Genomic DNA, 27,450 nt, shown 5'->3' on the forward strand with positions numbered 1-27,450 from the left:
TATATTGTCTTTGTGTAGAGCCTCTGTTGTTTGAAAGAGATATTAAGTAAAAAATTAATTTTATCATCTATGAATAGGTCTGTATTTCAAGAGCATTAATTGTCACTTGTTCATGGCATGGCAGAATTCACTTTTTTTTCTGTGTTATTCATTGCATAATGCACTCAGTTCAGACAGAGTACAAAAAAAGAATTTTATATGAATGTTTCAAAAAGAGCAGCACCTCCTTATATCGGTTTGTTATATGTTTCCACAAACCAATAGCATTTGCTAGTGTTTCTTTGTATTTCTGTAGGTTTCTTCTTGGGGAGGTTACGTGTTTTTAATCAACCTCATTCCTCTCCATGTGTTAACTCTGATGACCACGGGACGTTTCTCACATCGGATCTATGTTGCTTACAGCACCTTGTACTGCGTGGGTACTATATTATCAATGCAGATCAGCTTTGTTGGTTTCCAGCCAGTCCAAAGCTCTGAACACATGTTGGTGAGTAAGAACCTATTCATAGTATGTAAAACAGTTTATTATAATTATATGTACAAAATAAACAAATAATTGTCCAATATTTATAATCATTGTTTTAATTTGTACTGAATCGTAATGTAAACTTGTGCCATTCTGCAAGTCTACTTTTGCCTTGTTTGAAAATGTAGCTTATCTTAAAGGGAAATGAATTGACTCTCACAAATATAACATTTGAAGAAGAGGAAAGTGGCTAGATTTAATTTCATCTTTTTTCCTTCCACTTACAAATAGTTACCATTTATACTGTCTTGCCTCATGACAGAGGATAATGCACTGAGCTATTTGTGATATTTCCAGAATAGATGATAGGTCTGCCTTGAAGATATGACATATGAAATTACGTGATAGCGAAGTGTTGTAGGGTTAGGAAGGAAGCTGGTCATGAACCTTTACAGTAGGTAGGGGAGACTGTTGTACCTTTAGCATAGTGTATCTTTGAACATTTTTTGTTTTTTAATTTTTGCTGCTACCTAGAGAACTCAAACTGAAGTAGATTGTAGAGAAAGCTGCTAAATAGCTCTGGTCGTAGTTTCAGTTTGATTTATTGCAAAGTGTGAGTTCTGTGGACAAAAGATTTTTTTTAGTACCAGAAGTAAACATTTCGTTCATTGATACATGTTTTCTAACACAAAACCAGATTGTATTTGTTACTATCTATCAAGAACAGTGTGTTCCCTATCATCTGATGAGTAATAACATATTTTAATTTCCATGATTTATTCGAATCTCTAGTTTTGGGAGCCATATTTGTTTAAACGTGCACCCTCTTGTATCTTTGAACACAAAACATCTTGTACCATGGAACATGTTCCAAGGTACATGATACTATCGGTTTTTGTTTTTCTTTTATTTTAAGATCATATCACGAAGTAAGTCTGGAGTTAAGAGGCCCCCAATTGATCTGGATGCCTTGAAGAAAGCTGTTGAAGCAGGAAATAAAATCTAAATCAGAGAAGCCTGCTCTGGTTTATGACGGCAAATACATTTTAAATATGATTGTCAGTTCTTACAGCTATATTCCCACCTATATTTCATGTGTTCCAACTTACAAGAGGATATGTTCTGAGGTACATGAACCTGTTGTACCTTTGAACACATTACATATCCCTTCATTTTATTTTTTCCATCCTTATTAGATCTGTAAAACAGGAAAATACATACAGGAAGTTGTAAAGAAATCTTCAATAATTATTTCAAGCATTAAAAATTTCATTTCTCAAAATTAAAAAAAAATAAAATGTGAAAAATGTTTAAAGGTACAACAGTCTCCCCTACTATCCCTGCATTTGCGTGGAGAAACTTAGGAAACCATGAAAAACCCAAGTCAGTATAGCTGGACTTTGGGATTGAAACCTAAGGATGACATGTTCTATTATGACTAAACTTAATAGCTAATTTCTGAAATGTGATAATAGCTAATTTTCAACTTATATAACACTTGACTTGCATAAATTTGACTTCATGGAAATTTTTGACGACTACCTTATAACTCACTTTTGCATATTGCAGGTGCTCGTGTAAAGGGGGTTAAGTATGAATTGGATATAATGGGATAAGTACAGACACAGTCTAGTATATACAGTCACGAAGCTCAATACATGGTAAATAGGCATCCATAGATAGTTGCTAACCACTAGGATCATTAATATCGCCTCATTACAGACAATGTGAAATAGTACTGACATAGTCTATTGTTCCTAGAATCCTTACAACTCAAGCTTCGTGACTGTATATACTAGACTGTGGTACAGATTTGAACTCTCCACAATTACTTCTTTCTTGTGTTAAAGGGGTTAAGTCATTCTTCCATCAATGATTCAGTTACAGGTGGCCTATTTTGTGTAAAAGGGGTTTTGTTCAGTACCAAAGGAGAGAAGTTTACATTTCTTACAACTTCACTTAACCACTTTACACGAGCACCCGCAATATATCTCTCAGCATATTTTCTCATTGTGAAATTGCAGGAAAAAAGCAATATCTGCATATATTTCTCATTAATTTCTGCCATCCACATCAATAGTAGTAATTTTAAATTAGAATTCCTACGTGACGTAGCAAGGCATTACTTTTAATTGTAAACACTCTCCACCTGTTTAACACTTTTGTTTCACCACACGATTTTATTGTTAATTTTGGCGTTGATTGTTAGCATTATTAGTTTCATCAATCTAGTGGTAGCACTTGCTTTCGTCTGGAGCTAGCTGTTTATATATATATATGCACATATCTCATCACTGCAACTTCAAAATAATGTAAATCCAGTGGCAGCCAAATTTGTTACAATGCAAAGAATATATTGTAATAGACAATAATTGTATTAACTTCAACTTCTATCTTGAATACTATGTACAAGGTTAAACCATTTTATATTGTTTTAATGATATAAACTATTGTATAGATGTTTAATTTTAACTTCAATTTTAATTTTTAATTTTAACTACAAAAGCTGTATGATAACAATATGTCACTACATATTATGATCGTGTTCATTATGTAACCATATATTCCTTGTAGACCTGATGATGACTACTAAGTAACCAAAACCATTTGTCGGAGTATGATTAACTTAAAATAATGGCCATTCAGTCCATTAATAAATAGATAAATTTATAGACATTGTTACCCACTATTTTACTTATTGTGTAAAGAATTGCAGCTTATCAAAAAAAAACATATTATTAAAGCATTCCACATTCCTGCAGATAGCCGGTATTAATGCACAAAGTATTGTCCCTCATATGGACAAAATTCAATCTATTTTCTCATGTCTAAATTTACACGCCCTTGTAATTTATGAATTTTGGCTAAAGCTCTCTGTTGAGAAATAATCGCCTAAACAAAAAAGGTGGTGGTGTTTCAGCATACATTAGATCCGATCTAAATCATAAACCGATATATACATCTCCTGGCAATTATGACAGAAAGCCAGAAGTGCTATTTGTATAGATTCAAGTGAGTTTTCAAAAATGTCTCATAGGATTTGTATATCAACCTCCAAAAATTAATGATGTTGATGAAATTGAAAGATTCTTGTTGAATATTTTCACAGATTATGAATATGTTTTAATAATGGGTGACCTTAATACAAATTTACTATCTACAGCCTCGACCTACACAAAACAATTAATGACACAGTTTCAGGCTCATGCTTTAGTAGTTCTTTCTCTCGATCCCACCCACCATTCTCTGAATCACTGCGTGACTTAATTGTTACTATTAAACCAAGCTGAGTACTGTCTCATGGAGAGAGTATGGCAGGCCAACATTCATCAAAGTTGTTGCCCTGCGTGACAGAGTTGGTATAGCACTGGCCTTCTGTGCCTAAAGGTTGCAGGTTCGATCCCGACCCAGGTCGATGGCAATTAAGTGTGCTTAAATGCGACAGGCTCATGTCACTAGATTAGTGGCATGTAAAAGAACTTCTGCGGGACAAAATTCTGGCACATCGGTGACGCTGATATAACCTCTGCAGTTGCGAGCGTCGTTAAATAAACCATAATTTAATTTTCATCAAAGTTGAGGACAAACACTTTAAAAATTTTGTTCGAAAGTACACTTGTATTCAAGGGCGGTACCTGTGATATAGTAGTACCAGTATTTTAAGTTAAATTTTACAGCAAAGATTATTGTATTATGGACTTAAATATTTCATTCAGGACAGTTATATCGATGTTTTAAGTTAAAATTTTACATCAAAGATTGTTGTAATATAGGCTTAAACATTTCATTAAGAGTAGTGCCTGTGGAACAGTAACATTTTAATTTAAAAGTTCACAGCAAAGACTTTGTTTATTCTTTTGTAATACACAACACAGCCGTACTCTCGAAATCATTCTTTTATATGCGTACTGGAGTTGTCCTTGATGCAGAAGTAGTCTGTTTACATCGCACAGTGCCACGTGCCACTACTCTTCGTCGTCATTTGGCTCATTGCACTAACTCTGAACTCACTCAACTTCAGAGAGAAGTGGCTAAGTTTCCTGTCTCTACCCATAATCTAGCTGAGAGGTAACAGCATGTTCATAATATGTGTATAAGATTCATCTGCTATCTGCACAAATTTGATTGTGTAACATCATCCCTCGAACTTTTATCATGATTTCGTCTGAAGGAACGAAAGTCATGCATTCATTGACACTGCTATTTAAATTCTTGTTTACCTCTACTCCCACTTACCAGGCAGCACGTTTTCAATTTCTCACAACATTACGCAATCAGAATCAATCACTTCTTTCTATCCCTCATCATAGAACTTCATTATACTCATCCTCCTATACAATATCATTACCTCGTCTATGAAATTCTCTACTGGTGTCATCAGAAATTGCAGAAGACTATCAAATTTCAAAATTAAGTTCGAAACGTGTTTTTTTTTTTCCGGCGTTGCACGGGTTGTCCTTTTTTTCATTAAACTGGTTGTTAGACTTTTCGGAAATCTCAGAAACTCAACTATAGACAACGAAAACGAATTGTCTTTAATAAGCTTTCCTCATCCATCAAGATAAGTTACAAGATTACTGCCTTTGTCAAATCGTTTATAATTGTATTTCTTGTTTGCATTATTAGTTGCCCTTTCTTGTTTAGTTATTTAGATTAGTAATGTTAATATAGATCATAAGCTATGTTTAATTGTAAACAGATTTAACTTTTGTAATGTTTGGTGTTCTCTTTTTTTTAGTTTTCTGTTATTGTTTATTGCAAACGTTCTTGTTTTGTGTCTACATTTTTATGTAATTGAATGTTACTAATTGGTTTCTTCGCTGCTGTCCAAAAATGTATGTGTACATATTCCTGGTGATGTGGAAGTGTACAAGAGAAGGCCTGATGACTTTACCTCCACCAGAATAAATAATCGATTATTATTATTATTATTATTATCATTATAAAATTGGACGTGATCCAGGTAACACAGGGTTTTTCTCCGGAAGCTCTGGTTTCCTTGTGGTATCCCAACAAATCTCCATCTCATCTCATCGTGGGTGTAACGTAGACCAGCCTCCTTTGGTACACTCTGAGCAACGACTTTGTAATAATAAATAATAATTAATCTGCAATGGTAGAAATAGACTAGGATGAAGTCTTGGGCTAATATGGATTTTCAATGCTGATACAGGTAGGGCTTGGGTCCAGGTCCTTGGGGCTTACCAGGCTATTCATCTTCGGATGGGATCTGGTGCTGAGACAGGATGGCCCATTTGTCACCATCAGTTTCCTGATTCTGATTCAGGAAGGGTTTGGGACTCTGGGCTCCTGGGACTTAACAGGCTACTCGTCTGCAGATGGGACCTGTCTCTGTTAGAGGCTGAGGCAGAATGACTCACTTGTCAGATTCGGATTCACGACTGCCACCAAGGCCACCTATCGGTTTTGAGCAATCATTGCATATATAGGGCGCACAATGGGCCAAAGCATGCTTAAGTGTAAGGATCTGTCCTGGGTTCAGCTCTCAAAAAGCCAAGCCAGGCCAATATACAGTATGCAGAAGAACATGGCAATCGAGCTGTTGGCCAAGAATTTAAGTGATGGAATTTAATGTTCACTATTGGTGTAAACAGAAAGATGCTCTAGGAAACATATACCAGTAAATCACGAAAAGCATTCAGGAGACCGGAAGCAGGAAGTTTTCTGAATTGGAAGACTAGTTTCTTCACTATGCGATACAGTTATATAACAATGACTTTGTTGTCTCGCACGAGATGCTACATTTTAAAGCTCAAGAACTAACAAAACAGCAAGACATTAGGTGTTTTGATCTGAAAGTGAGCCTGGTTTCGATCTGCAAATTCATGAAACATTAGATCTGGAGCTTGATGAAACAGAAGAGATTGTTACTGCAACTGCATCTCTCTGTCTGAAGATGCCAAGTGATTTTAATGACAAAATAAGAGCTTTTCATCACTCTGTGATTACATTGCAGAAGAAAAATCAGTACATGCGTCTCAATACACAACACTGATCAAACGAACTTTGACATGCCATGCAACACCATAATAAATATAGTGAAGATCACGTAAGAGCAGTTCCTAAAAGGCTAATTTGGCCATCTCTTCAATGTTGCCAATTAATACCAAATATCACCAAAGATGGTAAAATCACAATGCCATGTATAATGATGATAATAATAATAATAACAATAATAATAATAATAATATATTTTGTTTACTTTTATTTCCAAACAAATGAAATTGCAATAACTTGTGCACTTCCTCAATCACGATGTAGTTATTATAAGAAATTTTTGGCATGTTTCTTGACCTCTACAACCCCCAATCTGATGTCTTGCTTATTAACTTATTTACATACATATCTTTATATTGGGAGGTGTTTTCTAAATGGTTCAATAAATAAATTGTGAAAGAGTATATTTTCTTTCTGGATCTCTTGCACATTATGTTGGAAATTAGTAGATTAATATGATCTAATATTGAAATGTATTTTGTCTGACATATGAAATTCATTGCTTTGACTAAACAGTTTACGATTTACGAGACCTAACCTAAAAATGTATTTTGTTTGATCACGTGAAATGATTAGTTCAAACTCCAAAAACCGAATGTCACTTTGAAATGTATGCTTAAGAATACTTACTTACTCGTAATAATTTTGCTATTCTAGTTACAATTGCTGCCTCCGCACAATTTCTGTCGATCACCCAAGTGCATGTGTCACACCATATGTTATATTTATTTACATTTATCTGACTATAATCATGAATTGTAACCACAACACAATGCAACACATGAAATAACTATTATGTATTAATATAATACCGATATTAATGAATTATTAGTTTATTCGAATTTCACTAGCTTCCAGTAATTGGCTCAGAAATCTAGAACAATTTGAATTTTCAGAATTTGCACTGCTGACAACAGCTGTTCCTGCTGCCAACATAACAGTTAGAAAATCACTACCAGTTGTATTTCTCAGTATCGAAATTCGAAACGAAGTTGGCAAAAGGAACTTCAACTTTCAAACTAGAAAATCACCATAATACACTAGCATATTAGTAATGGAGGGAAAAATGGTTAGGTTTCACCCTTATGGTATTAAGTAAGCTGATCCGGACTGTAAAAAAGAGGAATCTGGTGTGCTCATACGTACAACTGGATAAAATTACTGTTTCACTGTTATGTTTGCCATGACCACGGATCAGAAATTGTTAGTGTCATATGCAACTGAAAGCAGTAAATGTGGGATGATACGGGTTCTTTTATGACTCTTGCTTGCAACATTGGTAGAATGACCTAAGGTTTCAAATACTTTGTGCGACAGAACCTTCATTTTTTTTTTTTTTTTAATTCCAGAAGGTATCGAATTTCGATATTTTTAAAAATCAAGAATCATTGCTCTTAGCTTTCCTCCTTGTTATGGTCATTGCTCAGATGTAGCTAGTAAATACAGAGATTGAGGTGCAAGTGTAAATCTAAATAGATAATTATGTTCTGCCCTCTTTAATAATTATTACAGTTCCCTTGACTTTCATTTATGTAGCTAACTGTAAAACCATTATTACTCGTATTAAGTTTTTTCGTAATTGTAATAAAATAGATATTAACAGACTTTTCGGGAAAGGAACTGGCCACTCTACCCCATTATCTCCTGACCTAGTTTCTTCATAAGTGGTGCCTTCTTGTGCCCGTGTGCACCATTCTCGATTAAAATTTGACCATGGTTAAGTCGGCACTTGACCATCTTCAACGCCAATTTTCGGAGTATCAATCTCGATCAAAGTTAAACAAGCGAGTTGGTGATCAAATTTGATCACGGGTGTGGGACCGATTATCTTGAATTGAACGTGGTCAAGTCGAGAAAACCAAAATGGCGGCACGATTTGACGTACTTGATGGAATTGAAGATGAAATTATGTATCTTGAACACGCAAATCACTGCGGAAATAACAGAATTGGTGTTATTGTAGAAAGAGTAAGTTTGTATATGAATAATAAAAATGTTCTTTTTTCTCAAAACAGACTAATGTTTTATATATGTTTCTGCTTTGGAAGATCGGGACTTTCCTTGAGGACAAAATATTATTTAGGCCTAATTGTCCAATTTTGTTAACATAATAATACCTAAGGTAGTTATTCTATGCTGGTAATAATATAGCAAAACTAAATGACCATTTTGTAGAATGCGAGATTATCACTTATTAGCTACACATTTGCCGTTTGAAACTATTAGGACCTACATGACGTTTTGGACAATTAGGCTATTTACGCTTGAATTAAGAGAAATTACACGGATACCTTCATTTCCCTCTTACTCCAAAATTCCAACCTTGTGAACACAAAATAAATGGATAAATTTCAGAACAAGGATACTTTCCTTTCCCCCTTACTCCAAAATTCCAACCTTGTGCACACAAAATAAATTGGCACTAAAAACTTCCTTTTCGTATGCATGATGATGCGTATTCGACATACACAGATGAATTGTTTTTTTTATTTTAAAATAATTGTTAGCGAGGTATCCGTATACTGAAATTTTCCCAAATAAATTATTGGCACTGAAATGTGTCTTTTCGTAAGCAAGATGATGAGCATTCGACAAACACATACAAATCCGCTCTTTTTAGTAACCTATTTCAAAATAATTGTCAGTGAGGTATCCATATACTGAAATTTTCCCAATTATTATCAATAATATGAATTAACCACTGTATAAATTACGTTACAGATTATGTGGAATTATGTAAACACGTGTAACTCATGTGAATTGTGAGGTTAAATCCAACCAGGTAGCCTGCTTTTCTCTTAGAGAACTTCCGTCAGTACTTTTATTCTTCAGTATAATATGGATGCATAATTGCTGAGGAATTCTAAAGTAATTCCCACTTCGAACTGTGAGAAGTTCGGTGCTCTTTTCTTTTTTTCTTCCATGATTATTGAAACTTGTTATTTGAAAATTGCGAGGATGTTTGAAAGCAGTCCGACAAACAAAAACGAAGCGATAATTGACAGAGTGCGTTCGTTCGCTGTTTTATACGCAGTAACCTAGCGCTCAGATGATTCTTCTCAAGCAAGCGTACCATCAGCTGACGGAACTGAGTTGATCGAGGGAAAATGTCGGTGCACCGCATCTGTAACTTGATCATTGTCAAGAATTAACCATGTTTCCGTGATTGCTGATAAACGGGCTAGATGATCGAGAATGGTGCACATGGCCATTGGTATCACTTGTGAGGTTCAGCCCTGTCTTCCGACAGTTGACTAAAAAACAACAACGTACTTAAGTATGATATAAGCATAAATCTACACTGTAAATGTTTTGTAATAAAATAGAGTTTGATGTTATTTCAAGTATAATATAGGCCTAAGACTAAATCTAAGCATGTATTTTCTTCCCTTTTTTTTTTTTTTTTTTTTTTTACAATGTCCTCCTTTTTGAAGCTTTGTGTTCTCTTTTTTGTCGATGTGAATCTAGTCACCCTAAGTGGGTAGACATTACATACATACATACATACGTAGACCCTTTTCGCTGTAAGAAAGATCCTAATGTAAACACAAGCACGTGGCTGTCATATCTGTGATTGGCTCCCAGTGTAAACACTCACACGACGCAGGGAAATGTAGTTCCGTATTTGAAAATCATAACCTGGTATTATTTGAAAATAAAAATTGAATTTTAGTTATTAAATACGACCAAACATATTAAAATGCTATGTGAAAAAAAAGCTACTTTTATATTTTATTATTTACGTTGTAAGTGGATGAATACTAAGAGTAATACCAAGATAAACTGTTTCTGTAATATGCTGGCACCACTTGAGCTTGTTCTCATAAGCACATGATAGTATGGCTTCTGCATACTCAATGTGTGTGGTTACTAAACATAAGAGTGGAAACCCTCTCAAAAGCAGAGAGAAAGAAATAGTGTTGAATGTATATATTAAGTTAAGTGAGTTGAATCCAATTAATTAATTATAAAGTAAGAGTTTTGTAAACAAATCAATGCGTAGTAGTTAGGTTAGATCTGCTTTGTCGAGTAACGGGAAATGTTTAACATCGAACAGAATGTACAGGAGTGGGCGGGATCACTTATTGAGAATCTCTGGCACCAAACTGCGGCCAATCAAGCTTCACTTCAGTCACGTGCCATTGTTTACTATAGGATTATTCTTACAACGAAAAGATTAAACATACATACATACATACTTACGTACATAATGTCGTCTATCATCTGGTATCTTCTTCTGCCCCAAACTTTTTTTCTGTATATCCTTCCTTCCAGTGCATCCTTCAGTAGGCAGTTTCTTCTCAGCCAGTGACCCAGCCAATTCCTTTATTTCTTCATTAATAATTAATAAAACGTAAATTCACATCAGTATGATGCATCATGTGTAAGGTGTAAAAAAAGTTTTGCAGCTTCATTATGGTGATACATGGTCAGCAATGTTCATATCATATGTCAATGTTGTGAGGAGTAATATTTTAACACTTTTGTTCACAGAAGATTGTGTTATTGACTAGCTGTACAGTATTCAGGCTTCACATTAACAATGTGCAATTCAAGTTTCGATTAAATATTAACCTATATCTGTAATCTTTGTTATTCAACAGGCATTGGGTGTGTTTGGACTCTGTCAGCTGCATAGTTTCGTGGACTACCTTCGCAGCCGAATGTCCAAGGAAGATTTTGAAATTTTGTTCCGTGCAATGGTGATTGCTACAGCAAGTATCACAGGCATTGTAGGGGGTGCCTTTACTCTAACAGGTGTGATAATACTTTAGTCTGAAAAGTGTATGAGTAAAATCAGCCATTTTTCTAAATATTGTAGGAAGTATAAATGTGAGGTGTGTCTGAAAAGTATCCTGCTGTTTTATTTTATATTTATAAAAAAAAAGTAGCCTATCTAAGACAATGATGCCTGGAGTCGCACACTTCACCTAGCGTCCTGTCCACTTTTCAAAACAGTCTGCAAAGTCCTCTTTTGGATTTGCCTTCAGCTGCCTCGTTGCATTCTTTTTAATCTGCAATTTCCTCTTTTCATTGGCAATTTTATCTTTAGGAATAGCCAGAAGTTGCAGGTAGCTAGATCTAGGTTATATGGTGGTTGACAGACTTGCCTGATTCGATGTCCCCCCCCCTCCCAAAAAAAAAAGGATTCTGAACGAGACATGAGGAATAGGCAGGCTTGTTGTTAGGATGATGCTGCCAGTCACCACTTTTCCACAACTGCGGCCTTTTCATATTCCTCAGCCAATAAAGAACTTCATTGTTGTTTAGTCAACTGTCCGAAGACAGGTCTGAATCTCACAAGTGATACCAACAAGGTACCATTTCTGAGGTAACTAGACCAGGAGACAATGGGGTAGGGTGGCCAGTTCCTTTCTCCCTCCATTGCATACATCTCGGATTAGCTATATATTACACTAATCAGACTTCAGATGTATACAATCAATTGTTCTTCCTCTGATACATATTGTCAAGTGAGATGTACTGCATGACACTGAACAACAAATTTTTACTTTTTGTCTTGCACAGAATTAAAAATAGGTGAATATTACTAATATGTGTGCTCTAAATCTGAATTTAAAATCCAAATTGCTCCATCACGTACCATTTTCTGAGGAAAATGAATTGAATTTTTTATGACAAAACTTACTTGTTTTTAATTTTTCACAGCTACTGATAAAATTATTATAACATACTAGGGATTCAAAATTCCTCATAATTCTTGAAAAATGTGTACTGGATATGAAAATGATGTTACATAGTTTAAAACAGAACAACAACAAAAATATTTCATGCGTGTAATGAGAAAAATCGCGGAATTTGAAATTGCATTTAAAATAATTTTCTGGATGACTTCTGTTTATAACTAGACCCGGGACTGTATTTTAAAAGAAACCAACAATAGTCTGCAAGCATGCTGGATGATGATCTTCCTTTATATTGTCTTTCCATTTCAGATATTTCTTGATGAAATCTTTCCCCATGCTCATCGCTTACTTTTCCAAAGTTAGGAGGAAAGAAATCCAAATGAGAATGTAAAAAGTGTATTTTGAGAGACATATTACACTCCATTTTGTCATATGCACTTAACATGGTTTCCACAACAAGTTCTATGTAGTTGTCTGCCCTAGAATTTCTAAGGAAATTGGAGCAAATGTCTTTGCAAGTGTGCTATGCCATTCTTTTTGTAACGGAAAGTTTTTTCTTAAACAAAGGGTCGGCCATAACTTCGTGAATTTGTGGACTGATGAAAATGCCCTCTTTTAATTTGCCTTCACTCAAACTGGTAAATTTTTCCTTCAAATACTGAAAACCGCACCCTTGTTTGTTCATTGCATAGACCTCACTTTGAACTGTTATGAAATTTACTTAAAAGAAGGAACCAGTATCTGTTTATTTATTAGAAGTGCAAAAGAACATCTCAACAACCATAAGAAACCGGAAATAAGTCATAAACTCATAAAATTCTGTAGCTTTTGTTTGGTTTATACCCCCAACCCGCGCCAGAGTTTCCTGGGGAGTGCTTATCAAAAAGTAAAATCATAGTATAACTTAAAAACGTTACGTGATACGAAGAAAAGAGATGCATTTTCAGATTCAGTGAACATCAAACCGTAAGGGACACATTGTTTTAAGTCAGAGCAAAATTCTTGTTGTTCAGTGATAATAGATGTACTCATCAGCCAGAACCTCATTCAGAGGCAAACTCATTGCAGTAATCCTTATTTATTTTATGACGTCAAGAAGCATACTCATGGTGGACAAAATTGTCATGATAAAGATAATTAACATTGACATAAGATTAAAGCTTTGTCTTCGTCATTTTTCTCCTTCACACATGGAGACTTAGGCAATTACCATTGAGATGACTGGGCTTTTGTTTCAGGATCATAGGCATAGTTCGACGATGCCTTTCCAGTAGTCATTATTGGTTTTGAGCTGGTTTTGTGCAACTTCAGCACGAAATTCCTTTTACTTTCGTTACAAAAGCTGTGAAACGAATTTTATCACCACATGTTTCATGCCAAGATCTCTGTTAAAATATTCGAAATAATTATTAAAACTAATCCATAATACTACAGCTCAAGAAGGACCAAGGTCGGCTGCTGGTCTCATGTCTGCATGCCACAGCAGAGGTGAACAATCATTCAACCAGTATGGGGTAACATGTGGTCAATACAATTATCATTTCAGACATTCTTCGAAAATCACTTTCAAAAGCTTCCTTCTCATGTTTGAAGTGTTACTATCATAATTTTATATGGGCTTCACTCAGTCAATCATTCCCAAAAGTCCTCGTAATCATGTTAATAATTTCTTTGGACGAATGTTCAAGTTGGATGCAAAACTTGATGCATATTCACTGGTTTACTCACTCTGTCTTTGTTAATTTCAGACACAGAGTACACAGACTCACTCAATGATATCTCATTGCCAACTGAGTTGCCCCATGGGAGAGTGACTGTTCACACATGTTCAATATGGTTCTATCTCTGACTGGCTGCCAGTTACATCAAGATCTGTTAACAGTTCTTCAGATGTTCAAAATGATTGGATACTTTTCAAACAATTCTCGTATATTCTCCCTTTATTACGCATGTGAAAATACTACATTGTTGTTTCATCACCATTATTATTATTATTATTATTATTATTATTATTATTATTATTATTATTATTATTATTATCATTATCATCATCATCATCATCATCATCACCATCACCATCATCCACTGGCGTGGCTCAGTTGGTTAATGCACTTGCCTGCTGGTCTGAAGTTGCATTTGGGCGCGGGTTCGATCCCCGCTTGGGCTGATTACCTGGTTGGGTTTTTTCGAGGTTTTCCCCAACCGTAATGTGAATGCAAGGTAATCTATGGTGAATCCTCAGCCTCATCTCACTATCACCAATCTCATCGACGCTAAATAACCTAGTAGTTGATACAGCGTCGTTAAATAACCAACTAAAAAATTTAAAAAAAAAAATCATCATCATCATCATCATCGTGTTTTTCGTAATTTTCAATGGGTGGGAGGCATTAACCAAGCACCCACGACATCACAACTCATCCATTTTCAGGAACTTTATGGTAAGATACGCTGTTGCTTTCTGTACTTCAAACAGATTGACCATTGATAGTTTCAGATGTTAGAGAGCAGTTTTTGCGACCATTCACAGACGTGACTGTTGTTAATAGTTGTATTCTTTTCAAAAGGTACAGATTTCTGACCTATTTTTTTTTTTTTTTTATTTCTTTATTTTTCTGCATTTAGCCTATGTATATAAAGCTTCTCTCAGTATGAATATCTGTATAAATTATGTAGAAAGTTACACAGTGCAGAGCTGTATGCATTAAAATGCAGAACTGCATGCCTTTTATTCGTCACCTAACATAATTAGAAACATTAAATCCAGATGTTTGAGATGGGCGGGACATGTAGCATGTATAGGTGATCCAGAAATGCATATAGAGTATTAGTTAGAAGATCTGAGAGAAAACACCTTTGGGGAGGCCAAGACGTAGATGAGAGGATAATAATAAAACAGGTTTGAGGAGGTGGGGTATGATGCTAGGGGCTGGATTAATCTTGCTCAGGATAAGGACCGATAGCGGGCTTATGTGAAGGCAGCAATGAACCTCCAGGTTCTCTAAAAGTTATTTGGAAGTAAGTAAGTACTTAAGTTTGTAGCATTTCCTATGACATCAAGAGACATTCTCTTGACAAATGTCATGGCTGCATGTTGCTGTAAACTATCAATTTTGACAGGGTTCGTTGATCTTAGACCATCTTCAAAACAGGTACACCTCTTCCTCCCACATTGCTTTGCTGTGGTATGAGGTCCTCGTTTCCACGAAAATTTGCAGCTCTGAAAGTGACTTGTCATAGGTAAAGTTTCATTCATGCTTCTTCTGATCATGTCTGGGCAATTTCGCGGTTGCGCAGGCAAAGAGCGTTAAGTCCACTAACCTCAAAAATTGAGATATGTGCACAAAGTTATAGATAAAAATGTTCTCTACATTTATGTTAAGTCCACTAAGCCATATGCCAAAGAGCACGGCAGTTATGTGTATGTGTCTCATGGGTTTATTCATCTCTAAAGCAATGTTGTGCCGGTAAAGTGTGTTAAGTCACTCCACTGGGACTTAACACTCTTTACACGAGGTTCACAAAGAATTCTAATTCTAAAGACAATGAAATAAGTCTTGTAGAAAAGACTTAACCCTCTTTACCCGACTGTTATATTTCCCTACAGTTAAAAGTGATATAATACACCATTCACAGCTCTCATAACTGGGCTCAATTGGTTCGCCAGTGTGGTAAAAAGAAACCACTCTTGGTTATGGAAAGTCATTATTCAAGAAAAGATCTCAAAAGAAATATTTGGCTTCTTACGTAACTCTTGCTGATTTATACAATGGGTACAAAAATAAATATCCAGAGAACTATGTGAACCACAAGATATATAAGAAGACTTTAAATATGGTAATCAAATCACCCAGCAAAGACACTTGTCAAACTTGTGATAGATTGATCGGAAGACAATGCAACATTAGAGAAAGAATACGAAGAGCATTTAGAAGGGGCAGAGAAAGCATATTCTGCGAAGTCTAAAGACCAAGAGCTGTCTAAAGAGGATTGCACAGGAAAAATAATTTGCTTCGACATGCAGCAGTGCCTCCCAACCCCGGTGGTAAGCAGCTCCTTGGCCTTCTGTAGACAACAACTGTGAATTTACAATCCAACAGTCCATGATTGTGTTGGGTCAAGCAATGTGTTTTATGTGGCACGAGTCAATGATGGCTAGAGGAGCCAACGAAGTAACTTTCTGCCTCTACAAGTATCTGATGAGTCTCAGTCCACACGTGAAGCACGTGACAATGTACTCAGATACTTGTGGAAGACAAAATAAAAATACCCATGTTGCTGCTATGTGTATGATGGTCATTAAGGAATCATCACATATCTACGTAATTCACCAGTAGTTTTTGGTCCCAGACCATACACACATGGAATGTGATGGTGACTGCAGTCTCATCGAGAAGGGAAAAACGATATGATACATCCATTTACCACCCTTATGACTTGGCTCAATTGGTTCATCGTGTGGTAAGAAGAAATCACTCTTGGTTACGGAAATGGAAACTGAAGACTTTTTGGGATTCTCGGCTCTGTTAAAGAAGGAAATGCAAATGAGGAAGGTTGATGAAGCAGGGGAGAAAGTCAATTGGAGGAAAATAAAGTCTACTTCACTATGAGAAAGCAAACAGAGGGACACACTATTTCAAAACTTCACTTCATAATGATTCCATTTTCTGCTCTGTGAATCTTTGAAGGACAGGTACAGAATATAGCAAGTTCAAACCACCTCAGAAATACTCTGGTCTCAATTCTGTTTCAAAGGAGAAGAGAAAAGATCTCCTTACACTTCATTTCCAGAATTTCTGGAGTTTTTATTAAAATTTAGTGATGAGTGCCGATGTGCAGGACATTCTCCCGGCTACTGACAATGTAGACTGTGATGATGAGTAATGTTCTCAATAATGTACTTGTTTCAGTTAGTTTTCATAATAATATAAAGGCCTCTTTTCTGTTGAATTTACATTTTTTTCTCTTTCACGTACAGTAACAAGAAGACTAATGTACAGTATATATGTATATAGATTGTTGTCTGAAAAGTGATATATGAGGTCAAGTTGAAGCACAGACACGAGATCCATTTTGTAACGTCCAAAAATTTGATATCCATTATTATGAAAGTCCATTAAATTATGACCATAAATATATGTCCACTTTATTTTATTCCAAAATAAAAAATAAATAAATAAAAAAAAAAAACAAATTTTGTGTCTCATTTTTACGTCCACTGCAGGAATATCCAATGCATTAAGTCCTCCACCTAAAAATTTTATGTCTACTTCACATAACCAATTACGTAGTCATTATCTTCTGCTACATCATCTTCATAGCTTCAAATTAATAGCTTTAAGTTAAGTTGTAATGGTACCCTCTTCTTTGTAGATTAGATTAGATTAGATTAGATTAGATTTATTTATTTAACCTGGTAGAGATAAGGCCGTCAGGCCTTCTCTGCCCCTCTACCAGGGGATTACAACTATAACATGAACAATAAGATTACAGTGGTTGTATTTCTGAACAACCCATTCCACTTGCCTTAAATATACCATGTACGATCGTTTAACAGTCAAGCAGTTGAGTTATTTAATAATTTCATTGTTCTTTTGGTCCTTCTCAATGAATTTCATGATCTGTGTGTGATGTGTAACGAAGTGTTTCTGGAAGCGATTTGTCAATCCTCCAACTATGTGATTTGTTCAGTGTTGTTCAGTCACAACCAATCAGGCAGGATACTTATTGCCATTTGCACTTCTCCTTGCCTGAACAGATGTTCTTATGTAAGTTCTTTCTTTGTATAATGTTAAATCCATCATATCAGGCCCAGTATTGTCTATAACATTATAAAAACAACCTGAACGTCTACCAATGGCACAAAAGAAATTGACGTCAGTTTAATGTAATTCCTTATACATGGTTGTTGTCGATCAGTATATGCCATTTTAAAACCTATCGTAACATTTCTTCAGATGGACTGGCAAAAATGGAAGAGACATCCTTTGGTGCTAGCATGAGGAAATTGAGTTGATGCAGTATTTATTGCCTCCAACTCAGAATCCTTTAAAATAATACTAGATGGTGCTAAATTGAGGTTCATTTTTCCAACTTTCAATCTAAGATTGTTAAATATTATTTGGGGAGGCCGAGATGTAGATGGGAGGATAATATTAAAATAGATTTGAGGGAGGTGAGATATGTTTGTAGAGACTGGATTAATCTTGTTCAGGATAGGGACCAATGGTGGGCTTATGTGAGGGTGGCAATGAACCTCCGGGTTACTTATAAGTAAATATTATTCTGTAAGAATGTTCATCTTTTCTTGTAGAAAGGCAATAAGCTAAGAGAAACACTTGTTTTCTTACAATATCATGAATGGTATATCGTTCATAAAAAATTGCTGGAACCAACTTAAAAGTTCCATCAGCATAGATAGTGTACTTTAGTTAGTGCAACAGTGCTTCATGAATAAAGAATATTAAGTACTACTCTGTCTGGATCATTTAATCGAGAATCAAACTGCAAAAATTGTGGTCCTTTCGAAAATGTTTATCATAAGCATTCATCCCTTCATCTAGCATTGTTTCCTATTCACCATCCATACCATTGCCATTCCAGTGTGTAGCAGCATTAACAACTCTTCATCTTGTATTTCAGAAAGTTCTTAGGGAGTTTATCTGGGAGAGTTTCAGCGCTGTGTGTCACTTTAGCAACTATTTCCTTAACCTGAATTCTGGTGGGTTTGCTATATGGATATATTTTCTTTCTCTTAAGATTTCTGGACATTCTTCACATTGCTGTTTGTTACCGATTTTCATATTTCGCACTACAGCTGCTAAATTAAAGTGGACATAAATTATAGCTATGTTACTGTTATTTCCGGCAGCCAGTCACATTGTAACTCTACTACATTTAAACGTGCATGTCTTGTCTTTGGCCGTTGATGGTGTTATGCACTTTCACTGCTGCCATATTTAGCAAACAGCTTTTAATTAATATACTATCCTGCTTGGCGATAAGCAGATATATACAATATGCAATAATGTGGCCAGCTTAAGACGTAAACAAAGAGGAGAAACCACACTAGAAATAACAGCAATGCAGCTATAAAATTGACATAAATATATGTGGACGTAGTTCACATGCACTAAAAAAAGTGGAGAAATGCATGTGAACATGGGTTATATGGACATGATATTAATGGACATATCTTGGGAGCGTCAAGTTACTGTAATTTCATCATAGGAACCTGCCTTCTAACTTGCAACTTTATCACCTACAGGTTGTTGCACACATATTAAAAGCCCACTCTGATCAAAAAACATGTACAGGATTCAAAATATCGTTTATTGTAATAGCCTCTGTTTTTCTATGAGTAATAGTGAAACCACAGGTCACTCCATTTATATTGTCTTTGAAGCTTATGACATTATGGTTGCCCAACTTGATCAGAACATATGCAGTAATCACTTTTGTTTCAACAACTTGTGTTTGCTGTATTGCCTCAATTTACACTAGTCAGTTGCTGGATTTACGATGTTTGGGATTAAACCATATCAGTTCGAACCTCAAAAAAGCAAGAATAATAATAATAATAATAATAATAATGAAAATTTCAATAATGTGAATTCATAGTGTCGTTATGGTCAGTGTGAAATAATGCCAATAAACGAAGAATGTCATTTGTTGTCATAAAGTGAAGTAAAAAATAATAATGGGTAGGTTTGTTTATTATTATTATTATTATTATTATTATTATTATTATTATTATTATTATTATTTAGTCAATTATCCGAAGATAGGCCTGAATCTCACAAGTGATACCGAGAAGGCACCACTTATGAGGCAACTAGGCCAGGAGATAATGGGATAGGCTGGCCAGTTCCTTTCCCCCTGTATTACATACATCACCGACTAGCTACATATTACATTATAGTGGTTTCAGAATAAGAAGCCATATGGCCTAAGCCAATTGAGTGCCAGCAGCAGTACGACGTCACATGGTGCACGAGACGTGGAAGACAGAGACAGCAGATAAGGACAGAAAATATCAGTAACAGCGAGCGGACAGGTCGAGATCTGTTTCTTCATTGTGTGTGTGATGTTTAAATATAATTACTTTTACTGAAGTAATTTTCATCCCAATTTTTATGCTTCTTCACTTCATAGATCATTAGATCTTGGAGTCACTAACTTGCGTAATAAAGTGACAGATATGTAGAAATTTACTTTGCTAATGTCTGAGAAAGAATGTCTTAATTCTGTCTCAGACTTCCTTGTACAGCGAACCTGAATTTATTATTGTTTATTTCTCCAGAGGAAAGATGAGGTAGAGTTTGTTTGCAGGAGCAGCCTACAAATCTAGCGATAATAAAACGTAAACATATCTGTAGATACGTAATTTAGTATTGATATTGAAGTTGAAAAGTATTTTATTTTTCCTCTGTTAAATGAAGCCTGTATAATTTAATTTCATTCTCTAGCTTATACATACCTAGGGGTCCAGGGTTCTATATTCTGGTTACGAATCTGTCTGTAATGCAACATAATCATAATGTGTGTTCATATATAATTCAGTACTCATACGGAAACTGTAGATTATTTTTCTCTGTTAAACTAAGTCTATCTAATTTTATTTTATTATCTAATTTTTACGTATCTAGAGGTCCAGAGTTCCATATTCTGGTAGGCTAAGAATGCGGCTATAAGAATGTAAGCATATCTGTTCATATGTAGGCCTAATTCAGTACTCATATTGAAATTGAAGATTGCTTTCTTTTACTTTGTTAAATCAAGCCTATCTAATTTACTTTAATCCTCAAGCTTATACCTATCTAGAGGTCCAGGATTCTATGTTCTATCACTCTGGCCTGTGGCAGTATAAACCTACGAGTGAAGGTAGTTATACAGAAGTGAATATGAAAACAGTAACCCAGTAATATCATTAATATATTGAAGGTAAGATTGTGTATTAGAAAAAACGTATAAAGTTAATATATAACGAAAGGTTTTTAAAATAGAAATTGAGTTTTGGAATTATAAAATCTTCTCGTTCCTAGCATGCCTGTATTTATTTTAAAAGTGAAATGTAATTAAATTGCTTCATCTTATAAAGTTTTCTAATGCTCTTAAGGAAGAATGTTGTTAATACTCTTCGTGTAATTCGTGAAAAAGAGGCAGGAGTGTTTATGTTTACAATATCATCGAAGTATCTCATATGTTTATGCAATATTTCGTCTTATACCATGTATAATATTCCAATGAAAAGTGAAAATCGTACCTATGGTTATTCTCAACTTTCTTCTTATTTCCACGTTCTATTATAGTGGCACTGCTGTCACATACTACTAATATATTTCAAATATCGTACGATGAAGTAATACACGGTTCTGAAAATTGCACAAATAATTAACACATTTGTTTTGCGTTATTTTCCAGGAGAATTAAATTCAAGTATACCACCTATTTTAATTGTCTCTTTGTCCTGTCTGAGAATATGAGATAACATATGCACTTCTAAACCACACGCCTCTGCAGTCAGATTCTTTGTTTGTGACGAACTGGCACGCACTGCATCATAAACTAATCCTTTAGAAAAATTATACACAGAAAATACCATACTCCTCGCTTGAGTGTAGGACTATCCTTTTGCGTATAACAAATGAAATACCAGGGCCAATTGCAATCCCTTCAAGAGACATTGTTACGATAAGTTACATAACACACAAGAGAAAACAGTGCACATCTGAATTTGAAAATAAACAGAATCTATCTTCGTTTACAGAGCAAAATCTGTGCTATGCTGTAGGTTGGATATCTCTGTTTAGTCTTACAACGATAACATGCGAACCAGTTGACATACAATTGCCATTCTTGTACAGTTGATTTCAGTATGTGTAGCACTATCGAATGGCACAGCTTAAAATTCATTCCTAGCCATAACTATTGTGCGCGCAAGAAAGAAACTAATACACGACGTTTCAGCGAGACTTCGCGACAATTTAACTAGGCAACACCACTTCATTGCTACTGGCTAGTCGACATAGACCAGTCTGAACTAGCTCCTCCTTATATGCCTTCTTATTCTGAAAGCACTCTAGTCAGACTTCAGATGCATACAAACAATTGTTCTTCCACTAATACATATTGTCAAGTGAAATGTACTGCTGATAATAGATGTACATATCAGCCAGAACCTGTGAGGAGTATTTATTATTATTATTATTATTATTATTATTATTATTATTATTATTATTATTTTGAGGGAAAACTATATCTCGTGTACATTGTACCCAATGGAAGATTAACTCTCTTATTGTTGCAAAACACCCCCCACTTCTTAGTTAAAATATAAGATGATTGTTATTTTTGTCATTTTAATCACTTACATGTTTAAAACTTCTCGAATTGGAATACTGCAAATGATGAATTTCCAGTCCCTCTAGCTTCGGTATGGTGCTATACAAGGTGGAAGTTTTAAATAATATGCTATGCAATAACAGTAACACTCGATAGTGATCAAGCATGATGTCACAGCCAAACATGAGATCTTGCAGAGAGTTCGGATTTTTTTCTCCTTCATTAATCTGATACAGTCTTTCATTTATACCTGCAATTAAAAGGGCTATTATTTAAAGTACTGCTTCTATGATCCACTACAAATGACTCCATTCAGGATATTTGGAATGAATAGTGATACAAACTTGAATGTGAGTACATTAACGAACATAAACATGCTGTGCTGCATTTGAATAAGGAACTAAACATGCGACTTAAAAGATAGGTTTCTATATTCAATTTATATAATTTGATGTGCTCTATTATGTGCTGTTCCTTTTTGGATGAGATTTTAGAATACCCTGTGTGTGTGCTTGCGTGTATGCATGTGTGCAGCAAATTTGCAGTACTTTTGTTGTGACTTGTGACACTCATGAATTTTCATCCTGCCACAGAACAGAAATTATGTTACCCAGTGGTGATATTCAGCCGGTTCACACCAGTTCGGACAAACCGGTTGTTAAATTATTTCTAGGTAATATTTGCAATTACCATGGACATATACCATATATTTTAACATAGATACACATGAGAGAACTGGTTGTTAAACTTCTTGAATATCACCACTGGTGTTACCTAATATAAGTATTTTTTACTAATATATTTTTTTTAGCTGTTCCAAAAGTTCTTCCAAAATATAAGGATGTGAAACTCTGGATGACACTATGAGAAATAACCTATTTGATTTAACTAGTTAATGCCATTAAGAAACTACGCCACAAATAGTATATGTGAATATAATTTTCTGTGTGTTAACAGGAAAGATCTCGCCGTGGACTGGCCGTTTCTACTCCCTCCTGGATCCAAGCTATGCCAAGAACCACATTCCAATCATTGCATCAGTATCTGAACATCAACCTACATCTTGGTCGTCTTTCTATTTCGATCTTCAGATTCTGGTGTTCCTTTTCCCAGCTGGATTGTATTTCTGTTTCTCCAAGCTGTCTGATGCAAATATATTTCTTGTACTCTATGGTGTTACCAGCATATACTTTGCTGTAAGTATACTATATCCATACCTGTTCTAAAAGTGTGATCTTTTCGGGAGTTTCAACAATATGGTAGAATTGAATGTTTGCACTGTTTTGTTACCTCTTCCAGTTCTACTTTCATTATTTTTATGGTCATCCTCCTTTCCTAATTTTTCATTGAACTATGTCTAAGCCAGAGATTAAGAATTCTTTTCTCCTCCTCTCGTCTCCCCAATGAGTGCTTCAGTTGCTTATAATTGGTGTGTGTTGCACCATTGCTTTCCGCACCAGCACTGTCAGTTAGCTTAACTGAGAATTGCATTCTTATAAATATACTGTTAATCTACACGAATAACTTTCCCCCAATATTGTAAGTTTCAAATGAAGTTCTTTTCAATTTATAACTAAGTTGAAGTTTATTCACTTAGTATCACAAAAGAAAATAGTGCAGTGTGATTACTTCTAAGTAATGAAATTAATGAAATTCATTGTTGATAAGGTAATTCTAGTAGCAGCAACAAGAGTGATTAGTCATTTTACAGGTCAGGACACACATAACTGGACTATGCCAAGGCCAGAGGCCAGCCGAGTGATGGCAGTCACCTGGTGGATGAATTGTACAATTAAGTTAAATGCTTGTGTTCACACATCACCATGTCAGCTCTGGCCCAGACTAGAATTGTTTTGTTAACTTTTTCACTTGACAGTCTGGTCTCAGCTGGCAATTTAAATGTGTTTTCATACAAGATATGTTTGGAGGTTACTTTATCTGTGTATTTTGATTATAGCTTTTGAACTAGCTAGTGACTTTCGGCAAGGATATGGGTAACTGTGTAACCATTTCCTTTTTGCCTTCTTCTTACTATTCGGATATTCTTCCTCTAATGTAATTGTAATACAGTAGAACCTCTATTATCCTTGGTAATGAAGGGGATGGGCTGAATGGTTAATCGAAAAATCAGATAATCCATACCATAAAAATTGTTCGTATATTTAATGAATAACACATTTTGGTAATTTCTTCTGTGGCCTTGTATTTAACACGCTAGATTGTGGATCACAAGTTCTTTAATTTAAATCTCATTGTCAACGACGGATTTTTAAGGGGCAAGGAAACTCCTTGTAATGTCAGTCTGTGGAAAGATATGAGTAGTAGAGGTCTCGTGTTGTTGTTGTTTTCTAATGCCAGGCGTTTGACAATAAAGTCATTTGACCTCTTGCACTCCAATATTTTTCAAAGATATTATCATGACCAGCCACTGAAGCACAGATTTTGAGGTGTTTCGAATCCTTATCAATAAAGTTACGCCATTGGTTTTCAAATTCATTGTAAATAGCTGTTTTGTGTTCCCATAAATGTTGCAGTTTTGTTGAAGATTCGGAATGCCTGCTATACATCAGAACTACCTATATTTTTAGATCCATATAATCACTTTGTTAGTTTTCAAGGTTTGTATATTAATATTATTTATTTTGTAATAAATTAGGTATAAACATGTTTTTTTCACTTCGTATTTTTTTTTAGAGGATTTAAAGTTCACTGAGTTTACGCTAATTGACACATGTACTTAATAGATAATGTTGCGTTTTGTTATGTATTATGTTGAAGGTATGTTTTTTTTCATTTTTTCATAGATTTTTTTACTTGGCTTAACTGTATTTACATCCTCATACTTTTATTATAATAGGTATGTCAATAGTTTCTTCTGTTTAAATTTTATTTTAGGCCTATTTGCATAATTTACATTCTTAGCTTGTTTTCTGTAGTTATATTTATTTAAAATTATATTTTAAAAAGTTTATAACAAATAATTTAGGATAACAGTATTGTTATGGTGACTGGCCAGGTTCAAACTAAAACTGGCTTCCTGGACATCTGAAATATTTATAGAAAAAATGACATAATTATATGAAATTAAAATGCATATGATATCCTACACCTTTCACGTCAGAGGTGAAACAACATTAAGTGGCAAAACTTTGTCAATTTACTAGCCACAAATTTGTTAATTGAATGGAACTTAAGAATACTGTGTAGGAACTTACGTCTTTATTGCATTATTGATTTTATTATTTTCGATGCAAGGAATATGTTTTTTATTTATTTATTTATTTACCTTCGTACTATCAATAAAAACATGTTTTTTTGTAATTATTTTAAGTGGCAGCCTTTGTATGTAAGTAGTCTACTTACGCCGTATTCTGAAGTATAGCTAATTGATTGCAATAAAACACTATTTTCGAACCCATAATAATTTACATCACTACTCTGAATCTTGATCTTACCTTTGTGCATGAAGTAATATTGAAAAAATACGCTTTACGTATAACGAAAGCAATGAGCAAACACAATATCACTTTAAAATCTCCCGCCTCCACTCTGCATTGCCAAACCTACCCATGCTCCGGCTTGTAACTAAAGAAGACTCTGTGATACACTGTTTCTAAAAAATGACTAAAGAAAAGCATCCATTCCTCTGCAAAGATAATAGTCAACGTGTAAAAACAACTGCACTTACTCCATTCTACATGGAAACGAATGTGTCCTATATTTTCGCGTTGGATTTGTTTGAGTGCTGTTATGTTTGTGAGTTGCATTTCTTTATTTTTCAGTGCTCTTAGGTTAAAATCGTACAAAATTGAAAATTAAATGCAAAACTGACTATATCCCAAATGAGTTTGAAATATTGATAGAATTATTACTATATTTAAATATATTATATATGAAAAAGATGGAATATCCATAAAGGAAAAGGATAAAGAAGATTAGTACGAATGTGTGTATGATCCAGAACCCCATTCATACAGGGAACTGTGCATTATCCTAAGATCCATCCATAACCGCTCTTCGTTCAGCCAGTGACATAGAGAAAGAGATACTCGAGTGTTCCCCCTTAAAATACAGAAAAGATCAGTTGCATAGAATTGTAATATAAGCAGCTGATCCATAGGAGAAATACGACTGTTTCTATGTTATTTTAAATGACCCATTTGTTGCAGCAGAAATTACATTGTAGATTTTGATAAACGAAATCCCTCCTGAAATTTTCTGTCACTTAATTCCTCGTAAGAATTCTCTTTCCATTAAAGAAACTTCACACTCACCATCATCTCTATCCAAGTAATTCAAGTACTGTACAGTAATAATCGTCTTCGACCTGGCCGCCATTTTGTTTTACTTGGCCTACTGATCACTGGTTATTTCCTTTAACCGTTTGAATATGGCCGGTTAGAGATTACTGTGGTTAACCTCCTATATTTATTTTATTTTTATTTATTTATTTAACCTGGTAGAGATAAGGCCATCAGGCCTTCTCTTTCCCTCTACCAGGGGATTATAACTACAATATAAAGAATACAATTATAATTATAATTACAATTAATATTGAATTTTCAAATACAATAAAAATCAAAGTGCTAAAAAAATTAACAGACTAATAAAAGCTGGACAGTTCATTGTAAAAATTAAGAAGAGAAAACATTTTTTTTTTTTTATTAACTAAGTAAAAATTAAACCTACTCTGCGCAGTAAGAAAATGCTTACTAAATTTGCTTTTGAACGCTACTAAATTCCGACAGTCTCTGATGTCACTGGGTAGGGTATTCCACAAGCGCGAAAGCGAGATAGTGTATGATGATGAATACAATGAAGTCATGTGTTGGTATGGCTAGTATGAGGCTATTTTGCGTGCGTGTGAAGAGATTATGATATGATGACAGATAACTGAAACGGGAGGCAAGGTAGGAGGTGTAGAGGTGTGAAGGACTTGGAAAAGGAGAAGAAGAGAATGAAAATTTCTACGTT

At 34.8% G+C, this 27,450-nt stretch overlaps 1 protein-coding gene across 1 annotated transcript in view; it reads left to right on the forward strand.

Moving 5' to 3' along the window:
• Positions 1-27,450, forward strand: part of Stt3A (catalytic subunit 3A of the oligosaccharyltransferase complex) — a 100,609-nt gene that overhangs the window by 37,331 nt on the left and 35,828 nt on the right. Inside the window, exons 7-9 of the mRNA XM_069845783.1 lie at positions 296-487; positions 11,089-11,242; positions 23,434-23,672. Coding sequence (XP_069701884.1) covers positions 296-487; positions 11,089-11,242; positions 23,434-23,672 — 585 coding nt within the window. The remainder of the gene's footprint in view (positions 1-295; positions 488-11,088; positions 11,243-23,433; positions 23,673-27,450) is intronic.

The sequence above is a fragment of the Periplaneta americana genome, chromosome 14 (genome assembly GCF_040183065.1).
Source record: "Periplaneta americana isolate PAMFEO1 chromosome 14, P.americana_PAMFEO1_priV1, whole genome shotgun sequence".
In the NCBI taxonomy this organism is placed as follows: domain Eukaryota; kingdom Metazoa; phylum Arthropoda; class Insecta; order Blattodea; family Blattidae; genus Periplaneta; species Periplaneta americana.